Raw genomic sequence first — 23,605 nt, forward strand, 5'->3', positions numbered from 1 at the left:
TTAAAACATTAAAGCTTGAAAATCCTAAAAACAAATATACCAGGTGATCTGCCATCAGACATCATTGCCTTTAATTTCCGGTTTCAGGGGCATACAGCCATATAGAAGGAGCTCATCAATGTTTTAATTCAAGTCATGATGTTCATTGCCCCCAACCAAGTGCTTGGTGGAAGAGCTCCGTCTTACAGGCCCTCAGAAACTGAACCAGCTCTCACCAGGCCTACAGATCTTCTGGGAGTTCATTACATCAGGTTGTGGCCAGGTCTGAAAAGGCCTTGGCCCTGGTTGAGGCCAGTTGTACTTCTCAAGGGTCAAGGATCATGAGTTTGTTGGGAATGGATTATCGTAATGTCCTTTGCGGGGTTATAGTTGGCTAAATGGTCCACTAAAACCGAATTAACAATGTTTGGGGATTCACAATTAATTAGGTAATGACTATCTGTAGTTTGAAAAAAAATCTAAGTATTTCTAATATTGGTGAAATGTAAGGTAAAGGTATCCTCTGTAAGCACTGAGTCATGTCTGACCCTTGGGGTGACGCGCTCTAGCGTTTTCTTGGCAGACTCAATACGAGGTGGTTTGCCATTCTAGTTACATTGATTTAGATATTTTGAGTCCCAGACCATCCCAAAGGTCACATCACAGCCCTTTATAATGCCCTTCTAAGCAGTATGCTAAGTAGAGAGTATATACCCTTAGAAACATTTACTTCAAAGGACTTACTTAAAAGGGTTTGTTCCCGCTAAGTGTAGCATTGTTAATAAAACAAAGCCTGTCAAGCTCAAAGATATATCCATTCCAGTCTCCTGTTTTGGTTATAATGGCGACCATAGATAGGTTACACACTCCATGATGTCTTTAGGTTTAAGATAATGTAATTAGAACAAAATTTGAGTCCAATTGCACCTTTTAGAACAACAAAATTGTATTGAAGGTGTGAGCTTTCCTGTGCATGTACCCTTCAGGTAGTGAAATGAAAATCACCAGATTACATATATCAGTAGCTTCCATTTCATTGTCATGAGTAACCTTCAATAAAACTTGCTGATCTTAAAGATGCTACACAGGATCTGCCTCTGTAAATAGAAAACTACGCGTCCCACGATGCTTTGCGGCACACGTTCTTTCTGCGTCCGGCCCCCGCGATGAAAGCTAACGCGGCCTCCATCCATTTGGCCCACAGTACGCTGGGATTTCCCACCTCCTCCCTGGGAGATGTAGTTCTAATCCGTAACGCCGTCTCCGGGAGAAGCGAAGGAAAAGACTACAAGTCCCAGAATGCTTCCGCCTCGCCGTTGCTGTTGTTCATGGAAAGCGGCTTCTCCTCGGGCACCCAGGCCAGCTGCTGGCCGCGGGTCTGGGGCCGCAAGACGGAGCTCGCGCTCGCCTAAGGCGGAGTCGGCGCCCAGGGGCAACTCGAGGCTCTGTGGCGGAGACCGGACATTTCAACAGCCGCGGGTGGGTCGACGCGAGCCGAGCAGGGAAAGGGCCCCTTACCCCGCTTTCCAGGCCTCGTTCCTGACGCTTGGGCCGGTTCCCCTCGGGCTGCCCTGCAATCGCGTGACTGGATGCTCTCCTGTCAAAAACAGTCTTCGGGGGTTGCGGGGGGACGGGGAGAACGACCTCCCTCCTTGTAGAAAGCTAGCCTCTCGAGGCGGGGGGGAGGTTTGTCTTCTCCCTGGTGAGCTAGTTTTCAGCGCGCGGGGGGGATGGACTCCCGTAGGAGAGCTAGTGAGGGGCTGGAGCAGTCGTGGAAACGCCGGGGTTCAGATCATTCAACCACGAAGCTGGCTGGGTGGCCTCGGGCCAGTCACTCCCAGCTGAACCCACCTCGAAGGGGTGTTGTGTGAGTAGACAACGTGGCTGGTTGCCCCGGAATAAATGTGTGTTGGATCATTGAGTCTTCTTAAAGATTTCAAGGGTTCGGGTTGTTGTGGGTTTTAAGGAGCTTTTCTGAAGGTTCTGGTGGTTGAGGGTTTGAGGGAAATTCCCATCCCCCCTCCTCCCCATGTGGTTTTCATCATCTAAGTAAAGCCACTGGGAGAGGCATTTTAGAGAAATGGGCTGAGTAGCAAATCCCAGGATCGCTGAACAGGTTCCTGAAAGCGGTTTTGGAATGGATGAGGGCTAACAAGATGAAACTTGACCACGACCTAGTGGTGGTGCTACTGGTGCAGGGAAGTGGTTGGACCCAGGAAACAGAGTTTAGCCCCTGCTCTGGGTGGGTTTGCACTCCCGATAAAAGCGTCTGACCTGGGCCTCCTATAGGATAAAGAAGTAGCCAGGAGAGCCTTTCAGCTGCAGAGCCAGCTGGGCCCTCCCAGGGTATAAAAGATCCGCTACTGTGTTGCATGCCTTGTTAATATCTAGATTAGATTGTTGCAGTGTGCTCTATGGTGGGCTGCCCTTGAAGACTGTCTGGAAACTACATTTGATACAGAGTGCTGAATGGAGTGGGAAATAGGGACAATGTCACTTTTGTTCCAGCTACACTGGCTCCCAGTTTGCATCTGAACTCAATTCTAGGTGTTGCTATTGTCCTTTAAAGCCCTGTATGACCTTAGTCCAGCATACATTAAGGACCACCTTCTCCCATATGAATATATCCATTCTCTGCAGTCCTCCTTAGAAGTCCTGCTTGCCCAAGAAAGGGCCTTCTCTGTTGTGGCATCAAAACTTTGGACCTTCTGCCTCAGGGAGATTTGTTGGTCTCCCTTCATCGATATCTTTTGCTAGCAGATGAAGTCATTTTCATTTTGGCTGGCATAACCCTATCTAATAGTTTTTGGCTCTCCTTGTAGTGTTTGTTTACATGCTTTTAATTGGATTTCATATTTTAATGTTTCAACCGGACATTTCAACACCCACAAGTTTGCCACCTTGTGGATCCTGATGGTGAAAAGGGGGCATAAACATTTTAATAATAAAAAATGTCAGTGCATATACTGAAGGAAAACACTCCGCTGAATAACCAGTTTATAACGGCAAAAAAAGAACGTACTTCGTTTATGCTCCATATTTCTTTTCAATGAGGATCCAAAGTGTCTTATGTCATTTACCTCACCATTCTGTCCTCACAACAATGCTGTGAAGCAGGATAGACTGAGACTGCAACTGACCCAGGGTCACCCAATAAGCTTCTGTGACAGAATGCGGGTTTGAAATGTCTCCGATAGTCTACCACACTGTAATGTATCTAGGCTTGAATGTGCTGTGCAAGTGTTACTGTTATTTCAAAACATTTATTCAGGTGTGTGTGTGTGTTTGCAGCAGCTAAAGTTTAAATTCCATTTACTCCTGTGCAACATTTAACTACAGCTAAGTTCAGTGACTTCTATGGAAGTCCCACATGGGTAAATAAAAGCAGTGTGCAGTTCTAGAAATTGTTTGATTTAAGTAATTGTTGTATGTTTGTTCCCACAGGTTGAATTACTTATTTTCTGGGGACAGATCTTAGTAGCTTGTGCCTTATCATTTCTACCCAGAATGGAGCATGAGACTCAGCTGCTGGTTCCTGAATGACAGGACCTTTCAATCAAAAAATGGAGAAAAAACGTAGAAAGAAATGAGCCTTGCTAGGCTTTACCTGAAAAGACCATGAAGGCAAGACTTTTACTTATCTTGGACAAAACTTTAAGACTGTCCAGTTGAGCAGCACATAGAAAGGCACCGTTTCCTGAAACCAAAAAGAAAAGAGAACTGATTCATGGCAAAGCAACGGCTGAATTGAATTCATGGAATTTTTGGAATGAAACCATATTCTTTGTTGACCATGAGGCTTACGAACATCTGGTTGTTCCTGACTGCGATCTTACTCTGTGGCAGACACCACTTGGGGACCAGGCTGGGGAATTCTTCTCATGAGAGCCCCCAGTGTCCAGAATGCTCTCATCATATACTGAAAGTAGAATTTTCATCAACGGTGGTGGAACATGGTAAAAATGCTTTTAAAAGTTATAATAATAAATGAAATGTGCAATGTTGGGCTAGTAATGCTTGGAAAGTGTCTTCTGTTCTGTTTTTTAAAAAAAGTTTAAGATAAGTTGACTGTGTCTAGATCCCACCCTACAAGCCATTACAGTGGAACCTTTCTGTGTTGTTTTCCATGGGATCTCTGAGCATCTGCCATAGAATCCCTCTGTGTTGCAAAGAATTCTGGGGCATATTCCACTGTGCATGATATATTTGTATGGGTTGCAATTGAGGTCCATTGGACTTCACCATGGATATGTGTACTCGCATCTCAGGGTAGCTCATATTCCTATATTAATTATAAATTTCTGAGGAGTTCCCAGAATTCCTTGGAATACATAGAATAACGGTTGTAGTTAAATCATCTGCAGGCTGCGCCTGGGCTATCTCAAAACACAATAATCTGTACGCATAAAGCTGCCTTATACTAAATCAGATTATCAGTCCATAGCCAGTTCCAGATTTTAGAGAGCCTTGAGCAGACAGTATCCAGCCCCCCTCATGTCCATCACCAGGGCCCTCTTCTTGCCCGTCCACCAACATGCTTCCCTTGACTGGACATCATTCTGCCCACTTGCAGGTGCTCCTGCCACTGTAGTAATCACTGCCTGTAGTGCCTGTACACTGTTTCCCAATGGAGCTAGTAGTGGGAGCAACTGAGAGTGTCACTGCCATGGCCTCCAGGAATGCTAATTCTTTGTGTACAATATACATGCTCTCTAGCAGTGCTGGACAGCATATGGAACTGGGAACAGAAGCGGCAAAGCACTCAAGCAGGCTGTGACAGAGTGTGACTGCAGGCATCAGAGGAACTGCTTGAGAAGGGAGTCAGTAGAAGTGGGCCCAGCCAGAAGGCCCCTGGCAGCTGCCCTACCAGAAGGGGCAGCTGCCCTGACAGCTGCCCCTTCTGGTGGCAGGAGAGTGGGGTTTGAAGAAGGCCTTTGTAGTGCCCAAAAGTAGCAAGCGGATTATGTTTATTTGTCTCCCAGATGGCTTGCTTTTCCAATGGGTAGGATGGTTTCCAAAACAATGGGATCAGAGAGCGATAAAAAGCATATATATGGAATATGCAATTTAAGAATGTATATAATCCTTCAAAGCTTGAGTTGTCTTGTTTTTCTCAGATCTTAAGATATACCATGAACCAGGGAACAGACTGTTTTGTGCTTTGCTGCGCATTTCCTCCATTCTCTCGACTCGGGTTCAGCACTATGACCATCCTAGGTTAAAATTGTCTCCAGAGATTCTCCTGAGCTTACTTTGAGATTTAAATCCCTAAGCCACAGTTATTGTTATGCTTGCGTCATGTTGTTAATGCTTGGTTAATGCATTTGTCTAGGGATAATATCTTTCAGGTCTCCCTAGAGTCGGTCATTATCCATCGTTCTCTCTGAGATTGCACTGGCCGTTTCCATTTCTAGTGCCCTTTCTTAATGCGTGGTCCTTTCTTTCCAGAATACATTGTGGCATTCAATGGCTACTTCTCAGCCCAGGCAAGAAACAAATTTATTTCCTGGGCGCTGAAGAACAGCAACATTGCGAATTGGAAGATTGTGCCTCGGAACAACCCAGCCAGCGACTACCCGAGTGATTTTGAGGTGATCCAGATCAACGAGAGACAGAAAGATGGCGTGCGGACACTGGAAGACCATCCCAATATCAAGCGAGTTACCCCCCAAAGAAAAGTGTTTCGCTCACTGAAGTACACTGAAAGCAAGTATATGTGAGGCTCCCCATATCCAGGACAGGTGGCCTACCCTTAGCTGTCTTGCTGAGTATCAGTGTTGGGCTCCCGGGGCTGCAGAACTGGGGAGGGAAAGGGGTTGTGTCACCTTGTTCCTTCACATAACCCCAGGACTGCAGCTCTTACTACACCAGAGCTCAATCCTCTGCTTGTCCTCAGCCTATACAGGTGCCTGCTTCTAATGAGCTCCACCACAATGCCCTTCCTGTCCCCATCTCCTGACCGTAACATCCTCAGACATACCCTGGGAGCATGTTGGCTAGGGCCATCCCTTTCTCCTCCACTGGCTTGACATCTACCCACCCCCCAGTGGCTAGGACAGGGGGCGGCCTTCAGCTCAGTTAACCTGTTTAAGCTTTTCCTGAGCCTACCCCTGCCAACTGGCATGGCCAGGCTTGCTGTAGCCAGTGCTAGGTGATTGGCTGGCCCTAGACCAGCCCTCTTTCCCTTGTCCCAGGGAGTCAGAGGTTTCTTGGGAGTGTTCCCAGTTGGACCTCTGCTGGCTCCCAGCTCTGCAGACCTGGGTGGGGGGTAGGAGCCCTGCCCCTTGGTCTTCCCCCTGCCTCTAGTTCCAATGGACTTGTCCCAGCAGCAGCACACTCAGCGCCAAGGCAAAGGCCCTGGCAGGAAGCATGGGAGGCTCTGCTGGGTTGTGCACCATTTTTAGCTCTGTGTGTGTGTGTGTGTGTGTGTGTGTGTGTGTGTGTGTGTGGGAGGGGAGTGTTTCTCCATGGGTCACAGTGGTATCACTGGATGTCAGTCAGGTGACAATGTTGGAAAGTGGCTTTGATGTGTAGGATGTATCTAAGGGCTCTTCAATCTTAAAAAATAAATCCACCACTCTCAAAATGTACAGCTGATCCAGCGTTTCCCTGCAATGAAACTCGATGGACCCAAAAATGGCAGTCTTCTCGTCCTCTCAGAAGAGCAAGTTTGTCCCTGGGCTCTGGATTTTGGCACGCAACTGGCAGGCACTCGAGCAGGCGTTTGCTGAGAGCTATACCCCGACAAGTTGCTCAGACGCTTCAGGCCGATGTGCTCTGGCAAATGGGCTATACAGGTATTTCTTGTCTTGCTGAAAGCTATAAATGGTATCCATAAGGAAGGGAAGTGTATAGCTGATTGGATCGCTGCCCAGTTTAGCAGAAGGAGTTTTCCCACCGTATGTGTTTCAAGGATGGCTAGCCTGTGGATAGTAGTTTTGTCGGGCAGCAGTGGGAGGCCAGAACAGAGGGGGGACATGCTGTACAATAAAATAAATCAAATAAGCTTTTTGCACGTTGCTGTTTGTGAGGAACTGTGCATGCCCAGCTGAATACACACCCAAGCCTTTAAAAGATCCTTAAAAGATTTCACCTTCATAACTCCCTGTCTTAACAAATAGGAGCTGGAGTACGAGTAGCTGTATTTGACACTGGGCTGAGCGAGAAACACCCGCACTTCAAGAACGTAAAAGAGAGGACCAACTGGACGAACGAGAGAACCTTGGACGATGGTGAATTTGACTGTTTGTTCTTGAAATAAAGCTTGGCAAATGTCCCAAGCCGCAGTTGTAGAAGTTTGTGGCGAGACTGGAATGTTGGATCCTTCCCAGCAGGCAGTCTAATCCTGTTTGGTCTTGAGAGCCCTTGAGGGTACACCCTCGGCTCAATGAGTGTGGTCAGGTCCAGATGCTCTAATCTGATGTTGTAGTGAAATTAATTTCTCGGTTTACGTCACCTCCTAACTCGGGCCTATGCACTTGATTACGAGAAGGAGGGAGAGAGGAAAAGAGAGAGAGAAACCAAGCTACCCAAGAGTTCAGTTCTGCTTCAGAATGGTAGAAATCAATTTCATTATGTTTTGCCTTCTGGCTTCTTTTCATCAATGGGGATGATTTAATTTATTTAGTAATTTAATTTATGCACTCACTATTATTATTTTTTGGAGGGACATGCCTATCACGGTTTCTTGGAACAGTTTGAATCCTCATCGGAAGGGTGTTAGTGCGCCCAGGTTATTGTTAAGAGTATTGAATAACTGACAGTGACTGCAAAATGTTTTGAGTCATATTTCACTTGACGTTTCTATTTGACAGGCCTGGGCCATGGGACTTTTGTGGCAGGTGTGATAGCTAGCATGAGAGAATGCCAAGGGTTTGCACCAGACTCAGAGCTCCACATATTTCGAGTTTTCACTAATAACCAGGTAAATTTTGAAGCGTTGACTGTGCAGAGTTCGTCCCAATGAAGCCCACTGGACTTAGTTTGGAGTAACTGTGCACGAGATTGTGCTTTGTGTGTTCAAGCTTGTATTTTGCATTTTCTCTGGGCAACAGTTTTGGAGTTCATCGGCGTATTTCAAGTATATTATTTACATTAGTGTAAGCAGCCTTGACGAGAGAGAGTGAGAGAGAGGGAGAGAGGATCTACATTTCCATTTTGCAATGTTCAGTTTATTGAATTAAAGCAGGTATGTTGAGTACCTGACTAGTTTTAGAGAGATCTGGATTCTAGGTCTTACTCTGGACACAAAGCTGATAGGGTTATATGGCACTCAGGATTATAAGTCAGCTTAACTGAATTTGTAGGGTTGTTACGAGGATAAAATCATGCTGGAGGTACCACCTGTATTACTTGGAAGCAGGGGCAGAGTTGAAGTAAATAAGCTATTTTCAGTTTGCTACAGTTTTATTTTAAAAACTGTATAGCATGAAGTAGGAAAACTTATGCTTTACATTTAAAAAGAAAATAGAGTGGATGCAGGGTTTTATTTTTTACGTCTTTTTCTAATAAACTTTTTATTTAGTGAATATAAAGCTGTACAAATTCATCTCCAACTATGGAAATGAATCTTCTGAAATTATTAACTTGATTTCACCAGGCTAGACAGAATTCTACTTAGCTAACTTAGTTAACTGTTTACCCTGCAACACAGGAGTTTATCCAACTCTATACACTTACTTTTTTTTTATGCACTCCTCTTTATTTGGAGTTACCTTCCTTTTTCAATATCTAGCAAAAACTGGTCTTGCAGAGGGTGGATTCAAGTGGGTAGCCCTGTTGGTCTTGCAGAATGTTATGGCATTTCAAACAATTTCAAAAAAATGTATCTTTAACTTTCCTTAGTGATTAAACACGTTCCCTTTTCAATTAGGTTTCGTATACGTCTTGGTTTCTGGATGCCTTTAATTATGCCATCTTGAAGAAGATAGATGTCTTAAATCTCAGTATTGGGGGCCCAGACTTCATGGATCATCCCTTTGTTGACAAGGTTTGTATGAAGAAGGATAATAAAATCCTTTTTGGCAGTAGTATTTTTATTTCTGAACTCCCCCCTCCAAGAACTTTTCTGACTTTTATCCTCTTTCTTGGAAGTCCTAGTGTTAAGTATGTGATCCTTTTGCCTTGGCAGAATAGCAGCATTTTATTTAATAGATCTTTTTTGTAGAATCAGACCATTGAGTGAACTTTTAGCTGGGTTTGGGCAGTATTTCAGAATGGTGCTAGGGCTTGCATTATCAAATGTGCTCCTGGTCTTCTTCCCCCCCAGGTCACTCAGAAAACTGGCATATCCCTGCTCCCCAATTTACTAGTTTTCTTTATGGATTGTTTAGGCCTTTTATGGGGGGGGCTGGTACAGGAGAATAAGCAGTGCTAATATAGAGTCAGACAACATGAAAGCCTAACTTGGCATTTCCTGCAGTGACTGCTCAGCAAGAGTCCTGAATAGATTAATCTCTAGGCTAGGAAGGATTTCTTCTGAGCAGATGTTCTGCAACTGTGGCAATGGTTTGAAGGGCCTTAAAAAAACCCTTTTCTGTGCTTACAACTGTAACGTATGGTCTTTCAAAACTGGCCATTTTTCAATTTTATAGGTTTGGGAGTTGACAGCAAACAACGTTATCATGGTCTCTGCTATTGGAAACGATGGCCCGCTATATGGGTAAGCATTCTGACTGTGTTGGCGAAGGACTGCATCCTTTTGCAGTAGCTCGCAGAAAACAGACCTCTCCCCTCCCCTCCCCTCCCCTCCCCTCATTATTTGATTTCTATCCCGCTCCTCCCGACAAGTCAACTTGGGGCAACTCACAACAATATTTAAAAAAAAACAATAATAATAAAACCCCATAAAATATCCCTTAACAATACAATTCTGAAATGACATAAACGTTGTTTTGTCTTTTGCTTTTAGAATGACCTTGGTAAGGTTGCTCTTTGTTCCAAAGCTAAATCCCTTTCATTGTTTTCATCAGGTCTTTTTTCCAGGAAATTGTGCATAGAATTTCTGCAGTTCTTTTTTGCAAGGGGAAAAGCCTCTTCTTCTCTCTCTCTCTCTCTCTCTCTCTCTCTCTCTCTCTTTTTTTTTTTAAGCTTACTTTACAAGACTGTTGTTTTCGAAGTAACCATTAATCTGGACTCTCTCCCTGGGTATGTTCTCTTGTTTCAGAACTCTCAACAACCCTGCTGACCAAATGGATGTAATTGGGGTTGGCGGCATTGACTTTGAAGACAATATAGCACGGTTTTCATCCAGGGGAATGACCACTTGGGTTAGCATCTTTACAAAATCTCCTCCCCTTCTCCTTCTTCTTTAAAGTGCATTTTCTTCACTCCAAACAAAAATCTAGTATTACAGGCTTATGCAGATTATGTGCTGCTCAGGGTTGTTCAGTGGTGAGTTAAGCTTCACAGGGCTACATCAGCTAAACAACAGATTTTTTAAGGAAACAAGACAAGCTGTTGTAATTATCACACTACCTACTATATAGGAAGGTGACGCTGAATGTAAGGAAATCTCCCCATAAATGTTTTACACAAAACTTAAAACTTGGAGGGGGGGGGAGCCTTAGTTGTCTTCTTGAGTAGAAGCATTTGGATGGGAGACCACCAAAGAATTCCAGGGTTGCTGAGCAGGGGCCAGCAGTGGCAAACTATCTCTGAAGGTCTTGCCTGCTAAGTCACCCTAAATCAGCTGAGACTTGACGACACTTGACATTTTACACACCCCACAGGTTGGTTGTGAGGATGAAATGTGGAGGAGTGAACAGTGTAAATTTGCTTTGGGTCCCTGTGGGGAGAAACACAGGATATAAATGAAGAAAGGAAATAAATATGGTGCTGGTCTTTTGTCATCTCATAGTCTATCTGTCTGCATTGTAACAACACCCCCCTCCCCCAATCATTAGTCATTGTGCTTGAATGAATTTTACCAGTGATGCTGATATACCAGCAGTAATGAATTGATGTGTTGTGATGATTTTCATCCTCCAATGCCAAGATGAGCACGCATCACCCTACTATTTTAGGGTGGCAGACTGATAGAGCTCCTGGCCTATAGTTGTGGGCTTTAAGATTACTAGGAGGTTTCAGCCACTGAAGCAGCAAAGCTGTAGCAACGGCTGCATGGTTTTAAAGGTCAAGGAGTTCTCGTCTTGCAGGAGGCTGCAATGCCAGCATAGCCACCCATGTTGCATTTCCTTCTGTTTCCCTCGCAAGGAGTTGCCCGGAGGTTACGGTCGAGTCAAGCCTGATATCGTCACCTATGGCTCTGGTGTGAGAGGGTCTGGTATGAAAGGTGGGTGCCGCTCCCTCTCTGGGACCAGTGTGGCCTCCCCAGTCGTGGCAGGTGCTGTCACTCTGCTAGTAAGGTAGGTTGCTCAATTTACACTGTTTTTTATTAATGATCTATGAGTGGTTAGTCTCAGGGCACCTTAATTTGGATGACCCAGGATAGCCAAATCTCCCCATAACTCAGAAGCTAAGCAGAGTCAGCTTAACTAGAATTTTGATGAGAGATCATCAAGGGATACCAGGGTTGTTACCCAGAGGCAGGCAATGGCTGGCCATCTCTGTCTCCTACCATGGAAGCCTTATGGCAGGGGTGGCCAAACTGTGGCTCTATAGATATCCATGGACTACAATTCCCATCAGCATTTGCTGGCAGGAGCTCATGAGAATTGTAGTCCATGGACATCTGGGGAGTCACAGTTTGGCCACCCCTGTCTTTTGGAGTCACCCTAAGGCAGCTGTGATTTAACAGCACCTTAACCACAGTCTTGGGGCCAACTTGCCTATAACTGAGGTAAGCAGTTCCAGAGGTCAAGGGAAGTTGAGTTTGCCAAGAGTATAAATGCTTCATTGAGCATTCAATACACAGTCACCATAATTCTTAGAACAACTCTGTAATGCAGGGCAGCTGCAAGCCCGTAATGCACAGGGGAAGACAGAAGAGTCTGCTGCTGAGATGACATTTGAACTGGCAGTATCTCGTCCAGTAGGGGTCAAGGCATCAGCACCAAGATTCACATGCAGTAACCTTGCTATCCCCCTCCCAATACCCAAGTATAAAAAGTTTAATTGGCTTAATGGGCTCTTGTTTATTTAACAACTGAATTAATAGGATTTGAGTCATTAATTGCCTTTCATTGTTGCATGAAGATGACACTAGTTTTTGAAATGTTCACCTCCATGACCATTATTTTTACTATTTCATGCTGTCTGATACTGTTTCTCTTTCACTGTTGTAATTCTGTGTTGTAATTCAGACTAGCCAACAAGGAATCTTACTGACCTATAGCAAGGGTGGCCAAACTGTAGCTCTCCAGATGTCCATGGGCTACAGTTATCATGAGCCCCTACCAGCACAAGGACATCTGGAGAGCCACTGTTTGGCCTCCCCTGCCCTATATGAAGCTCTAGTTTTAGAGAGAGGCTCTGATGAGAGAGGACAAAATATCTCCCTGTTTGAACATTTCAGGGGCAGGTTTGAACACATTAAGTATTTATTTATTTATTTATTTATTTATTTATTTATTTATTTATTTATTTATTTATTTATTTATTTATTTATTTATTTATTTATTTATTTATTTATCATACTTATATACCGCCCTCCCCGGAGGCTCAGGGCGGTTTACATCATAACAGAGAACAATACATAAAACAGTCTGTAACATGTATAACTGATAACTAATAATTGTAACCAAAATAACAGCACAATATAATGGTATAACAATATAGTACTACAAACAGGTCCAGGGCTTATTGATGGGATTCTGAGGGGGGTGGTTTATTTATTGAATTCTGAGGGGGGGGTGGGGGGGGAGCAGGGGCCCTTGGTCGCTGTTGATTACGTCTGGTCTCAGCCAAATGCCTGGTGGAGGAGCTCCTTTTTGCAGGCCCTGCGGAACTGTTTAAGCTCCGTCAGGGCCCTGATCTCTTCTGGGAGCTCGTTCCACCAGGTAGGGGCCAGAACAGAGAATGCTCTGGCCCTGGTCGAGACCAGACGGATTTCTTTAGGGCCAGGGATCCTTAGCTGGTTGGTGGTAGTAGAGCGCAGAGCTCTTTTGGGGGCATAGGCGGGGAGGCGGTCCCTCAGGTACACTGGGCCCTGACCGCGTATGGCCTTGAAGGTAATAACCAGAACCTTTAGTCTGATCCGGAATTCAACTGGTAACCATTGCAGCTGGTGGAGAATAGGCCGGATATGAGACCTCCACGGTGTTGCTGTGAGGATCCTGGCTGCTGCATTTTGAACCAGTTGTAGTTTCCGGGTCAGGGCTGAGGGCAGGCCTGCGTAGAGCGAGTTACAAAAGTCCAGTCTAGAGGTGACCGTCGCATGGATCACTGTGGCTAGATGTTCCGGGGCCAGGTAGGGCGCTAGTAGTTTGGCTTGGCGGAGATGGTAAAATGCCAGCCGCGCTACCTTTGTGATCTGGGCCTCCATTGTGAGGGAGGCGTCCAGAATCACGCCTAGGTTCCTGGCGGAGTGAGCCGTAGAGAGCTGCACGCCATCCAGGGTAGGCAGGCGCGCTTCCTCACATGGCCCCTTCCTACCCAGCCACAGGACCTCCGTCTTTGAAGGATTGAGCTTCAGACGACTCTGCTTGAGCCATCTCGTCACTGCTTCCAGGCAGCTGGCTAATGCTTCTGGGGGAGAGTCAGGGCGGCCATCCATCAGGAGGAAGAGCTGGGTGTCATCTGCATATTGGTGGCAACCCAGCCCAAACTTCCGTACCAGTTGTGCGAGAGGGCGCATGAAGATGTTAAATAGGATAGGAGAGAGGACCGCTCCTTGTGGGACTCCACAAGTACCATCAGAGTTGGTGGGATGTATGTCTGAGTAAGCATGCACAGGATTAGATTGTTAAGAAGACAATCTGACCCAGGGGTAGTCAAACTGCAGCCCTCCAGATGTCCATGGACTACAATTCCCAGGAGCCCCTGCCAGCATTTGCTGGCAGGGGCTCCTGGGAATTGTAGTCCATGGACATCTGGAGGGCCGCAGTTTGACTACCCTGACCCCTGGTGGATGTCAAAAGAAATAAAATGGCCATACTGCTCTTGAGGCAATCAGAATGTTTCAGCATTTGCTTAAGTGCCAGTGTTTCTGGTATCTGGCCTGCACAAACACGTGCCGTATTCACCTCAGTCAACAAACAACTATCCTGCTTAGATTTCCTGTGATAAAGGTTGTCATTTTGGCAGGGCTGCCTCAATACAGCACCTGCTGGGCAGTATAACTGTTCAAGTGTTTCTCACTTTTAGCACGGTTCAGAAGCGTGAAATGGTGAATCCAGCGAGTATGAAACAGGCTCTGATCGCATCAGCACGCCGGCTTCCTGGGGTCAACATGTTTGAGCAAGGCCATGGCAAACTGGATCTCCTCAGGGCCTACCAGATTCTCAACAGCTATAAGCCTCAGGCCAGGTGAGCACTTGGTAATCTGTCAATACAGTTTGACTTTCTCTGAAAGATTTCTTTCACCCCGACTTCTACAGAAATTTATTAGCTTCTGGGTTTTCCCTCTTCCAACTCTGAACTCTTTTATGCTGGAGTTTTTTTTTTTTTTTAACACTTTTTGCTGGCACCAGGAAGGAGAAAGCAAGTAGGCAACCTAGCCTGTTTTTGCAAGGGAGTATGAAAAACCACCATAACTTCAGTGTTACAAAGGAAGATTTGCTTTGCTTATTTTTATTCCTCTACGGGTGGAGATGTCATTCTCCTTCCTCCATTTTTACCCACACAGCAATGCGGGTGGTTTAGGCTGAGAGTGTGACTTGTCAAAGGTCACCTGGAGAGTTTCCATAGCAGAGCGAGGATTCCAGCTTGTTTGAGCATTACTTCCAGCAGGCTGGGGATGCATTTAATGAATAAACAAAACTTGACATATATGTGAATACCGAATAACTTTTAGCTGCCTTTTAAGTAAAATTCGCCAGAGCCAGCAGAAGACCAGATAAAAGTGTCTGGAGTGAGTGGGGGCAGAAGGGGATGCCAGTTGGCTGTTCCAGTTTGGAAAAGGCTGACCCTTTTTTCCCTACCTCTGATCTTATTTCCGACCATATTAACTTACTATGAACATCTCTGAATGTTCACTGTGTGGTTTTCAAGTTTAATCTTGATTATTCCAACCTGAGATTCCCTGGGGAGCATGAAGATATCTGTTGTGGCCATTGTATGCAATTCCTGCTCTTTTAAATGTGTTTATTTGTTTTCTTTGCCTGTTCAGTCTAAGTCCAAGTTATGTCGACTTGACAGAATGTCCCTACATGTGGCCCTATTGTTCCCAGCCGATCTATTACGGAGGCATGCCAACTATTGTGAACGTTACCATCCTCAATGGAATGGGAGTGACTGGAAGAATTGTAGACAAGGTAGGACCTGAGGTTGTTATGGCTTTGCTAAACTTGAAGGGCAGCTACCATTTGGAAACCTGTATGCCTCCACTGAGACTATCTTGACAGTTCCCTTCAGAGGACTGTTGGAAACAGAGGTCAATACAGTGCTGTTGTTTACATTGCTGCTATAAACATAGAAAATCAATATTGTCAACGGCCTCTCCAGTCTTAAAAAGTAGACTTCCATGTGAGACTTTGGTACAGCCACTGCCAGTGTGAGTCACGGAGGAGCTGCGCATGTGTATGTTTTTCAAACTGGAACTCCTTAGAACAGTGGTCCCCAACCTTTTTTCGGCTGGGGACCGGCAGGGCAACTGCCCCGCCTGCGCAGCGGCCGCGCATGTGCACATGCGCGCTGCACGGCCGAAATCGCGCATGTGCGGCACTTTCGCCGAAATCACGCATGTGCGGCACGTATGCGCGGCCCTGATTCCCTCTCCCCCCCTCCCGCAGTAAGAAGCTTCTCCAAATTAGAGGTTGCGGCTCTTAATCACTATACCATATGTTCCCTTCCAGTGTAAATTGTCACCTCCGTTTGCATATAGGCCCTAATTCTTTTCTATCTAATTTAGTTGCTTTGCATATTTTGTAACCCACCTTGGCGTCTCAGTGAGAAAGACAAGCTATAAATGAAGTTAATAGCTATCATTAGTGTGATGATGAGCAACCTCTGCATTACTCTTAATCAAAGCTAACTACTTTTCAATTGATATCAAACCATGTTTAAGGTGAAAAATTCTGGTTAGCTCCTCTACTGGTGTTAATACTAAAATAACACTGACCCCTTTTCTGGGGTCTGCCAAAATGGCAGGGGCCAACAAAGTTTCTGATTGGCTCCTGGAGATCTGAAATACTGACCGATGTATGTTTCTTGGTTAGCCCAATGCATGGACTGGTGTATGTGTAACCAATATGTTCATTAAAAAAAAATCTTGGTAAACAAGAGCTTCTGTGTCTGAAATGCTGAAGAGCTACACTTGGAGTCTGACTTTCTGTGGTGGGCTCTGCCTCTGGTGGCAGCTATTTTGTGGCTGAGCCCACCATCCCGTGTCAGATTTCCAAAGGTGCCTGGAGGCCCATAAGGGGTTGGGGAGCCCTGTGCTAAAGCTACAGTTAAGGAGGAGACAGACAGATGGAGTTAGTGTGTAATCCCTTGTCTGGCTCACTGTTTGCAAATCACAGCTTGCAAGGAGTCAGTGTTATGTCTGCACCAAGCCTGTATGTATAACAGAGCGACCTGGCAGCTCAAGTTTTTGCTTCACCACCCAATTTAACATAGATCAGCTTTGTGCAGAAATTAACCAAATTGTGCTTTTCTTTCCTTGGGTCAGCCTGACTGGCAGCCTTATCTACCGCAGAATGGAGATTACATCGAAGTGGCCTTCTCCTATTCTCCTGTTTTATGGCCTTGGTCAGGATACCTAGCAATCTCCATCTCCGCAGCCAAGAAAGCAGCCTCCTGGGAGGGCATTGCCCAAGGACACGTCATGATCACAGTCTCTTCCCCGGCAGAAAATGACGTAAGCCAGACTCCCTTTTCCTGCTGGTGCTTTGAGGACTTTCTGCTTAGCAGATCTGTAACTGCTTTCCATGGATGTACAATTGCTGTTCTTGTGGGTGACTAACTGCTTTGTTTGGGGAGAGGAGCACAAGAAAACGTCTTCCTGTAATGGGCCTTGCTTTACTATTGGAATTGAGGAATGCAATGAAAGATGCAATGTAGGCCAGTTGTTATGTTTCCAAGCCTGAAAAGCTGATTTCTGTATTTGGGTGCTTGGATTGTTGTTGTTTGTTTTCCCTTTTCTGTAGCCTCATTTCCCTTTTCTGTAGCCTGTGAGATTCTTGCAGTACAGTTAGGTTATTTTAGACTCTGGGCAATGGCCAAGGGTGGGAAATCATTAACCTAAGGTGTTCTGAGAACTTCATTTCTCAGAATGGGAGAAGGAAATAGTAAATAGTAAAGTGGGTGAAGCTCAGCTTTCTCTCTCTCCGGCTCTAGTTTTAACCTTTTGCCCTGAAGTCCATCCTTGTTGTTTACACTGATATGGTGGCGGTCCATTGTGGTTGCCATAACTTACCTTTGGGGGACAGCTGGTATATAACGCTTTTAAATAAATGAAGTCCGGTTTGCTCAACAGCATCCAGTAGGTAGAAGTTTATTATGTGAGCTCAATCACAAAAGCCTCTTTGGGATATTCATGCACAGTTCTTTGGACTGTAGGTTGTAATTCAAACAACCATTTGGGTTCGTTCATTCGTCTGTTCTTCCTTCCTTCGTTGATTGGTTCATTCGTTCATTCATTCCTTGTTTTAAACAACATGCATTCTGCCCTCTACAACCATTACAGGTTTTTGAGGCAGCCTTTATGGATCACAATAAATAAATAAGATGCCTTATGTAATTTAAAAAAATATATTAAAAACCTTAATTAGAAATAGTAAGAGTCATGTCAGGAAAAACATGGCCTGCCTTCCTTTCCCCCAGGCGCTGAGACGGAACTCCTTGGTTTCAGAACAGCCCTGCATGATAGGTTAGGCTGTGTGGAAAAGTTCCAAGGCCAAGTTCCATCTAGGGAGCTTCATAGCTAATTTCAGATTTAAGGCTTAGTTTCTCATATCTGACTCAATGCACTGTGGGGCACCTGGATTGTGAAGACGGTCGGTGGGATGTAGCAGTTGCATCCAGTCACTTGGACTAAAATGAAGGGTTAGGAACCAACCAGGTGACCACCCCAGAAGACTGTGCTGAGGCTCAAGAGGCCTGTGTGGACAGAAGCCACCAGGAATGAGGTGGATAAACTGGGTGAGATTGAGTGAAGGAGCCAGCAGGATCCAACGCATTCTCAGGAGAGCGTGCTGTAAATTTGGCTGTGTTTACAGGGAGAATTTCATTGTGCTTGGGCTTTTGTCTTGTTTTTCCATTTCTTCCAGATGAAGGGTGGTGCTGACCAGACTTCAACAGTGAAACTCCCCATAAAAGTGAAAGTGATCCCGACTCCCCCTCGGAGCAAGCGTGTCCTGTGGGATCAGTATCACAATCTCCGCTATCCACCTGGATACTTCCCACGGGATAATTTGAGGATGAAGAACGATCCCTTGGATTGGTGGGTAGTTTATTTTTTATGCAATAATAGCCATTAATGAAGGGCAGTAACCAAAAAGTCAGATTCTGTTCCTCCTGTTATTACTGCTGTAATTTTTTTTCTGTTCTGTGGAAAAAAGTCTTAATGAAAGAGAGGCATTGCAGCTCATTCCCATTTAAAAAATAAAGTAGAATGGAACCATGTGGCAAATCAGGTTATATTTGCATGTTGTTTTTTCAACTTCTTAGGAACGGTGATCACATTCATACAAACTTCAGGGATATGTATCAACATCTGAGAAGCATGGGCTATTTTGTTGAAGTTCTGGGCTCCCCATTTACGTGCTTTGACGCCAGTCAGTATGGTAAGTCCTGGAGCATGCTCACTTGGTTTTTCCTGTAGCTTAGCTTCCAGGACAACTTCTTGGATGATTGCAGAAGCATTTCCTAATGTAACATGGCATTAAGTTCTTAATGCAGTGAGAAGAAATCACATAGCCTAATGGTATCTTGGATACCAGCCCAATTTATCATGTCATGAGACTGTGTGGACTTGGTCAGGAAAGTTTGTCTTTAACAGGACTGGATCATTCTTGCTATCTCAAGCTAATATGAATTGTATATATTGATTTTGAAACTTGAGAGATTTTGCTCAGTTCTTCATTTCCCTGTTCTCCAAAGAGATGTGGAATGTTATTCCAGAGAAGACACTAAATGAAAATTATGCCCAGAAGGTCTGTGCCAATCACTTTCCTTGAATGATCAGTGACCAGATATGCTTGTGATAATAAGCCTGTGGGCAATGCCAGAATCAAGCAAGAGGTTTTGATCTTCCAATCCACACCATTACTTCTGCATGCCCAAGGGATTTTTAAAACTTGTACTGCTTGGTAAATGTCTTCTGATGGTGGGAGCTGCTCATCAGCTTGTGGCCTGGCATGAAAGTCTTCCCTTCAAAAGAGAAAAAAATTTAAAGAAAGCCACTCAGCAGATTGAAGCCTCTGGAATTAGTAATTCCACAGATCTGTTCTACTAGTGGAGGACTTTTCCTCAGGAGGAAAATTTTCCTCAGATGCGAGAACTTGAGTGGAAAAGGCCAGTTCCGCCAAACGGAAGGGCCTCAGCTAGTGGAAGAGACCTGCGGGATCCACTCCCCACCCCCTAGGGCCATCTAAAGCAGGGGTAGTCAACCTGTGGTCCTCCAGATGTCCATGGACTACAATTCCCATGAGCCCCTGCCTGCTGGCAGGGGCTCATGGGGATTGTAGTCCATGGACATCTGGAGGACCACAGGTTGACTACCCCTGATCTAAAGTATCACTTGGGAGCCTATCATTTGCAATAAATATAAATGCTAAAAGAGACCATTTAAGAAGATTCTACAGTAACTTTTCTTCTTTATTAATGCAGTCCTATTTTAAACCTGCTGTCCCCTCAGATAATCTGTGGAAGGAGAATGGCAGATTAATGTTCTCATTTTTGCACTGTTTTCTATTCTTGCCTCAGGGACCTTATTGATGGTAGACAGCGAGGAAGAGTATTTTCCGGAAGAAATCACTAAACTGAGGAGGGACATAGATAATGGCCTGTCCTTGATAGTCTTCAGTGACTGGTACAACACGTCAGTGATGAGAAAGGTCAAGTTTTATGACGAGAACACAAGGTAATGGGGTCTTTTGGAACAGCTGCAAACTATTGGAGATTTACTTTTTGGTCTTTTGGGGGTTCAGAAGTAAGGAGGAAAGTTAATAGACACTGAGGACACTTAATCCTAATATTTTTTCTCTGAAGTTCTGTTCAGAACAGCCACTGCAAATATTTGTAACCTTCCATAAAGTTAAAAAAAACTAAACAATCAAACATGACACTGTCAAAGACCAATTGACTATTATTTGTCCTCTCAAAAAAAGAAAAAGAAAAAGTGGCAATTAATAAGCAGGAAAGAAATGGAGCAATCATTATAAATAAATCTTTATTTAATCTTTAATCTTTAAAAAAACTACAACTTTAAGGTCAGTTTTTCTAGCTCAAGAATAAGAGTGTGCGTACCAAATGGGAAAAATAATTTAAAAATTCCTTATTGGCATTTTTTGGATATTTTTTTCAGCTGGATATAAATTGGGGCATATATTCAACTTTCTGAAATGGCTGAGCAAAAAAAATGCCAAAAATATTACTCTACTTCAAAAAACAGCCCCCACAGAAGCCAGATTCCCTTGGATCAATTTATACCCCATGAGGACCATTCACTATAATGTTCCCATAGGATATAATAGAACTGAAAAAAATTGGGAATCTTGAATATTTACAGAATCCAAATACCATACCAGTATGGGGATTTGGGAATATCGAGAAATACCAATATTTTGGGGGTTTAATTTACCCGAACTCGAAAAATACCAGTGGCTTTTGTGTTTTTGCACACTTGTAATTAGGAATGTGAGAAAACCATATGAAAATGCCTTTATACCAGCTGTAACTTATCTTCAAAGCAGAGATTAAAAGCCTGTCCTTTTGCATGCCAAGCCACAGTTCCTGGCCTGTGTCTCTCTGACTTAAGTCTCCTGTGGTTGGTCAGCCCTCCTTCACCAAATCCCCTCCATTGAGTGCTTGGTGGTGCTATCTAGTAAGGTTTTCTCTTCTTATATAAAGTCAGTACAGAAGGGAAGAAGGGGAAACATCTTTAATCTTTAACAAACCATATATGGGATTTTTAAGTTTGCCCAAAGTAGTTTGATACTTATCTCGATGATTGGTTACAGTAGGTATATATACCAGTGTGTAAGCCTATTTGCAACTCTGGAGTCTGGTGCTGAAGAGAGATCTTCGACCTGAACAATGTGATCTTTGACATTTGCTGCTCTGCTTGTGGATATTGGACATTGTTGCTTGCCCTGTATGAAAGGGCCAAATTTCCAGTTTCTTATGATCTTAGTTGTGATACTGTTTCTGCAGGCAGTGGTGGATGCCTGATACGGGAGGAGCCAATATCCCAGCTCTGAACGATCTTCTCTCTGTATGGGGCATGGCTTTTAGCGATGGATTGTACGAAGGGGATTTTACCTTGGCAAACCATGAAAGTAAGTAAACAAGACTCACTGATACCTGGCAAGTAAGATCGGGTCTCCCGAAACAGGTGCCCATGCTATAAACAGATACTAGAATTAATAGTCTATGGCTTCATTGGAAAGAGTTCTCAGAAGGTTAAAGAAAATGGATACTGAAGGGGGCTATGAACAGAGTAGGCCGTGGGCTGAGGAGCAGGAATCTGAGCAATGTTGCCCTAGGATCGAGGAGACCCAGATCTGAGTCCTGACCCTGCTATGGAAATTTGCTGTCTGTCCTGGAGGCAGTCAGTTTCTCTTGTCCAAGCCTACCTTACAAGGTGGCTATGAGGATAAAATGGGGGGGAAGAATGATGTAAGCCACTTTGGAGAGACAAGTGGGATATAAATCAATCTATAAATAAAAGCATGATGTTGGGGAAAGTGGAGACTAAGGAGAAAGGGGCCCGGGACTGGAGAGATTGTATGCAGGGAACGGGGGAATGTGATTTGGGTAGCCCAGTTGGGCGGTGGGGGGCGTTGTTCAGTCTAGAAGCCAAGATTGCCCCTGAACTTCTCAAGACACGTGTCGAAGACAGAAAACCCTCATTTACAAAATCTTCCACCATTGCAATGACTGGAACGGCTACGGCTAGCAAAAGGATGCTCGTATGACTCTTAAAGTACAATGATATAGGCTAGATATCAGGAAAAAAATTTTCACAGTCAGAGTCGTTCAGCAGTGGAATAGGCTGCCTGAGGAGGTGGTGAGCTCTCCCTCACTGGCAGTCTTCAAGCAAAGGTTGGATACACACTTTTCTTGGATGCTTTAGGATGCTTAGGGCTGATCCTGCGTTGAGCAGGGGGTTGGACTAGATGGCCTGTATGGCCCCTTCCAACTCTATGATTCTATGATTCTAAATAGCTGCCTCAATATCGGCATCTGGCCATTTCAAAAGGGCAGCAAGGCTCAGGGCCTGCAGCCATCTTGAATGAACTAGGCTTCTAGGGGAAATATAATAAAAATGAGCATATTATATAATTGCATTTGATCTTTCTTTTTATATATATAGTGAACTATGCTTCGGGTTGCAGTATTGCAAAGTTTCCAGAAGATGGCATGGTAATTGCACAGACTTTTAAGGATCAAGGTACAGAGCTGCCTTTCATTTTACATTCCCTCTGTGTAGGTAATGAGTAACTATTAAGTTTGTTGGTATAACTTCCAGGGACCTTTCTGGAACTGGAGAGTGCAAGTTTTCACTTTGTTTTTTCATCATACCTTTTATATCTGTAGAAAAACCTTTGCTTACATCCTGAATAGAACTTTGTTGATCTTAAAGGTGCCACTGGACTCAAACTCTGTTCTGCTGCTTCAGACCAACGTGGCACCCCACTTGAATATAACAGCACACTATTCTCGATTACTTGTGTGTATGGGTCAACAGACTTACAGCATCCCTGTGTTGACTTTCTCCTGTGATTTCTTACAATATATATATATCTAATAAAGCAGAGTTAGAACCTTCTAAGACCAATGAACCCAGAAGGTTGTAACTCTGCTTATTTTTGCAGTATTCGTAAGTTACTTATTTTCCCACATCAGAGGCAGTAAGTTATGGGGAAGTGAAGAAACACATGTTGTCAGGTTGTAGGTTTAACTGTTGCCACCCTTACTGAGGATCACAGAGACGGATGCTTCTTTTGTTGGCTGTTGCATCCCTAGTAATGAGAATCAGGGCAGTTACCATGTTAGATTTACAAGAGAGATCTGGATTCAGATCCCCACTGTGCCATGAAAGCTTTCTGGGTGACCTTTGGCCAGTCGCATATGCTTTGCCTAACGTACCTCACAGGGTTGTCAGAAAGATGCAATGGAGAGAGGGATGACAAATGCCGCCGTGAAATTCTTGGGGAATAGATAGGATAAAATCTAGCAAAGAAAACTAGAATTTGATGGTCTAGCCTGCATGGGTTGGGGCAGGAGCATTATGTAGACATGCAGGTAAAATGCCAGGAGATGGTCTTTGTTTAGAAAAGAGCACACCTTGTTTAGTGTCCCTCCTTTTCAAAAGAGTGAATATTTTTGGTTAATGAGGTGG

At 44.4% G+C, this 23,605-nt stretch overlaps 1 protein-coding gene across 1 annotated transcript in view; it reads left to right on the forward strand.

Annotated features, from left to right (window-relative positions):
- Positions 1–1,277: 1,277 nt before the first annotated feature.
- Positions 1,278–23,605, forward strand: part of MBTPS1 (membrane bound transcription factor peptidase, site 1) — a 32,054-nt gene continuing 9,726 nt past the window's right edge. The window contains exons 1-18 of the mRNA XM_077310594.1: positions 1,278–1,458; positions 3,424–3,935; positions 5,428–5,685; positions 6,573–6,776; positions 7,101–7,211; positions 7,794–7,903; positions 8,852–8,968; positions 9,573–9,640; positions 10,145–10,247; positions 11,194–11,345; positions 14,245–14,406; positions 15,209–15,353; positions 16,709–16,897; positions 18,309–18,481; positions 18,709–18,824; positions 19,966–20,122; positions 21,415–21,539; positions 22,577–22,654. Of these exons, the coding sequence (XP_077166709.1) occupies positions 3,749–3,935; positions 5,428–5,685; positions 6,573–6,776; positions 7,101–7,211; positions 7,794–7,903; positions 8,852–8,968; positions 9,573–9,640; positions 10,145–10,247; positions 11,194–11,345; positions 14,245–14,406; positions 15,209–15,353; positions 16,709–16,897; positions 18,309–18,481; positions 18,709–18,824; positions 19,966–20,122; positions 21,415–21,539; positions 22,577–22,654 (2,455 nt within the window). The 5' untranslated portion in view covers positions 1,278–1,458; positions 3,424–3,748. The remainder of the gene's footprint in view (positions 1,459–3,423; positions 3,936–5,427; positions 5,686–6,572; positions 6,777–7,100; positions 7,212–7,793; positions 7,904–8,851; positions 8,969–9,572; positions 9,641–10,144; positions 10,248–11,193; positions 11,346–14,244; positions 14,407–15,208; positions 15,354–16,708; positions 16,898–18,308; positions 18,482–18,708; positions 18,825–19,965; positions 20,123–21,414; positions 21,540–22,576; positions 22,655–23,605) is intronic.

Source organism: Paroedura picta, chromosome 14, assembly GCF_049243985.1.
Source record: "Paroedura picta isolate Pp20150507F chromosome 14, Ppicta_v3.0, whole genome shotgun sequence".
NCBI lineage: Eukaryota > Metazoa > Chordata > Lepidosauria > Squamata > Gekkonidae > Paroedura > Paroedura picta.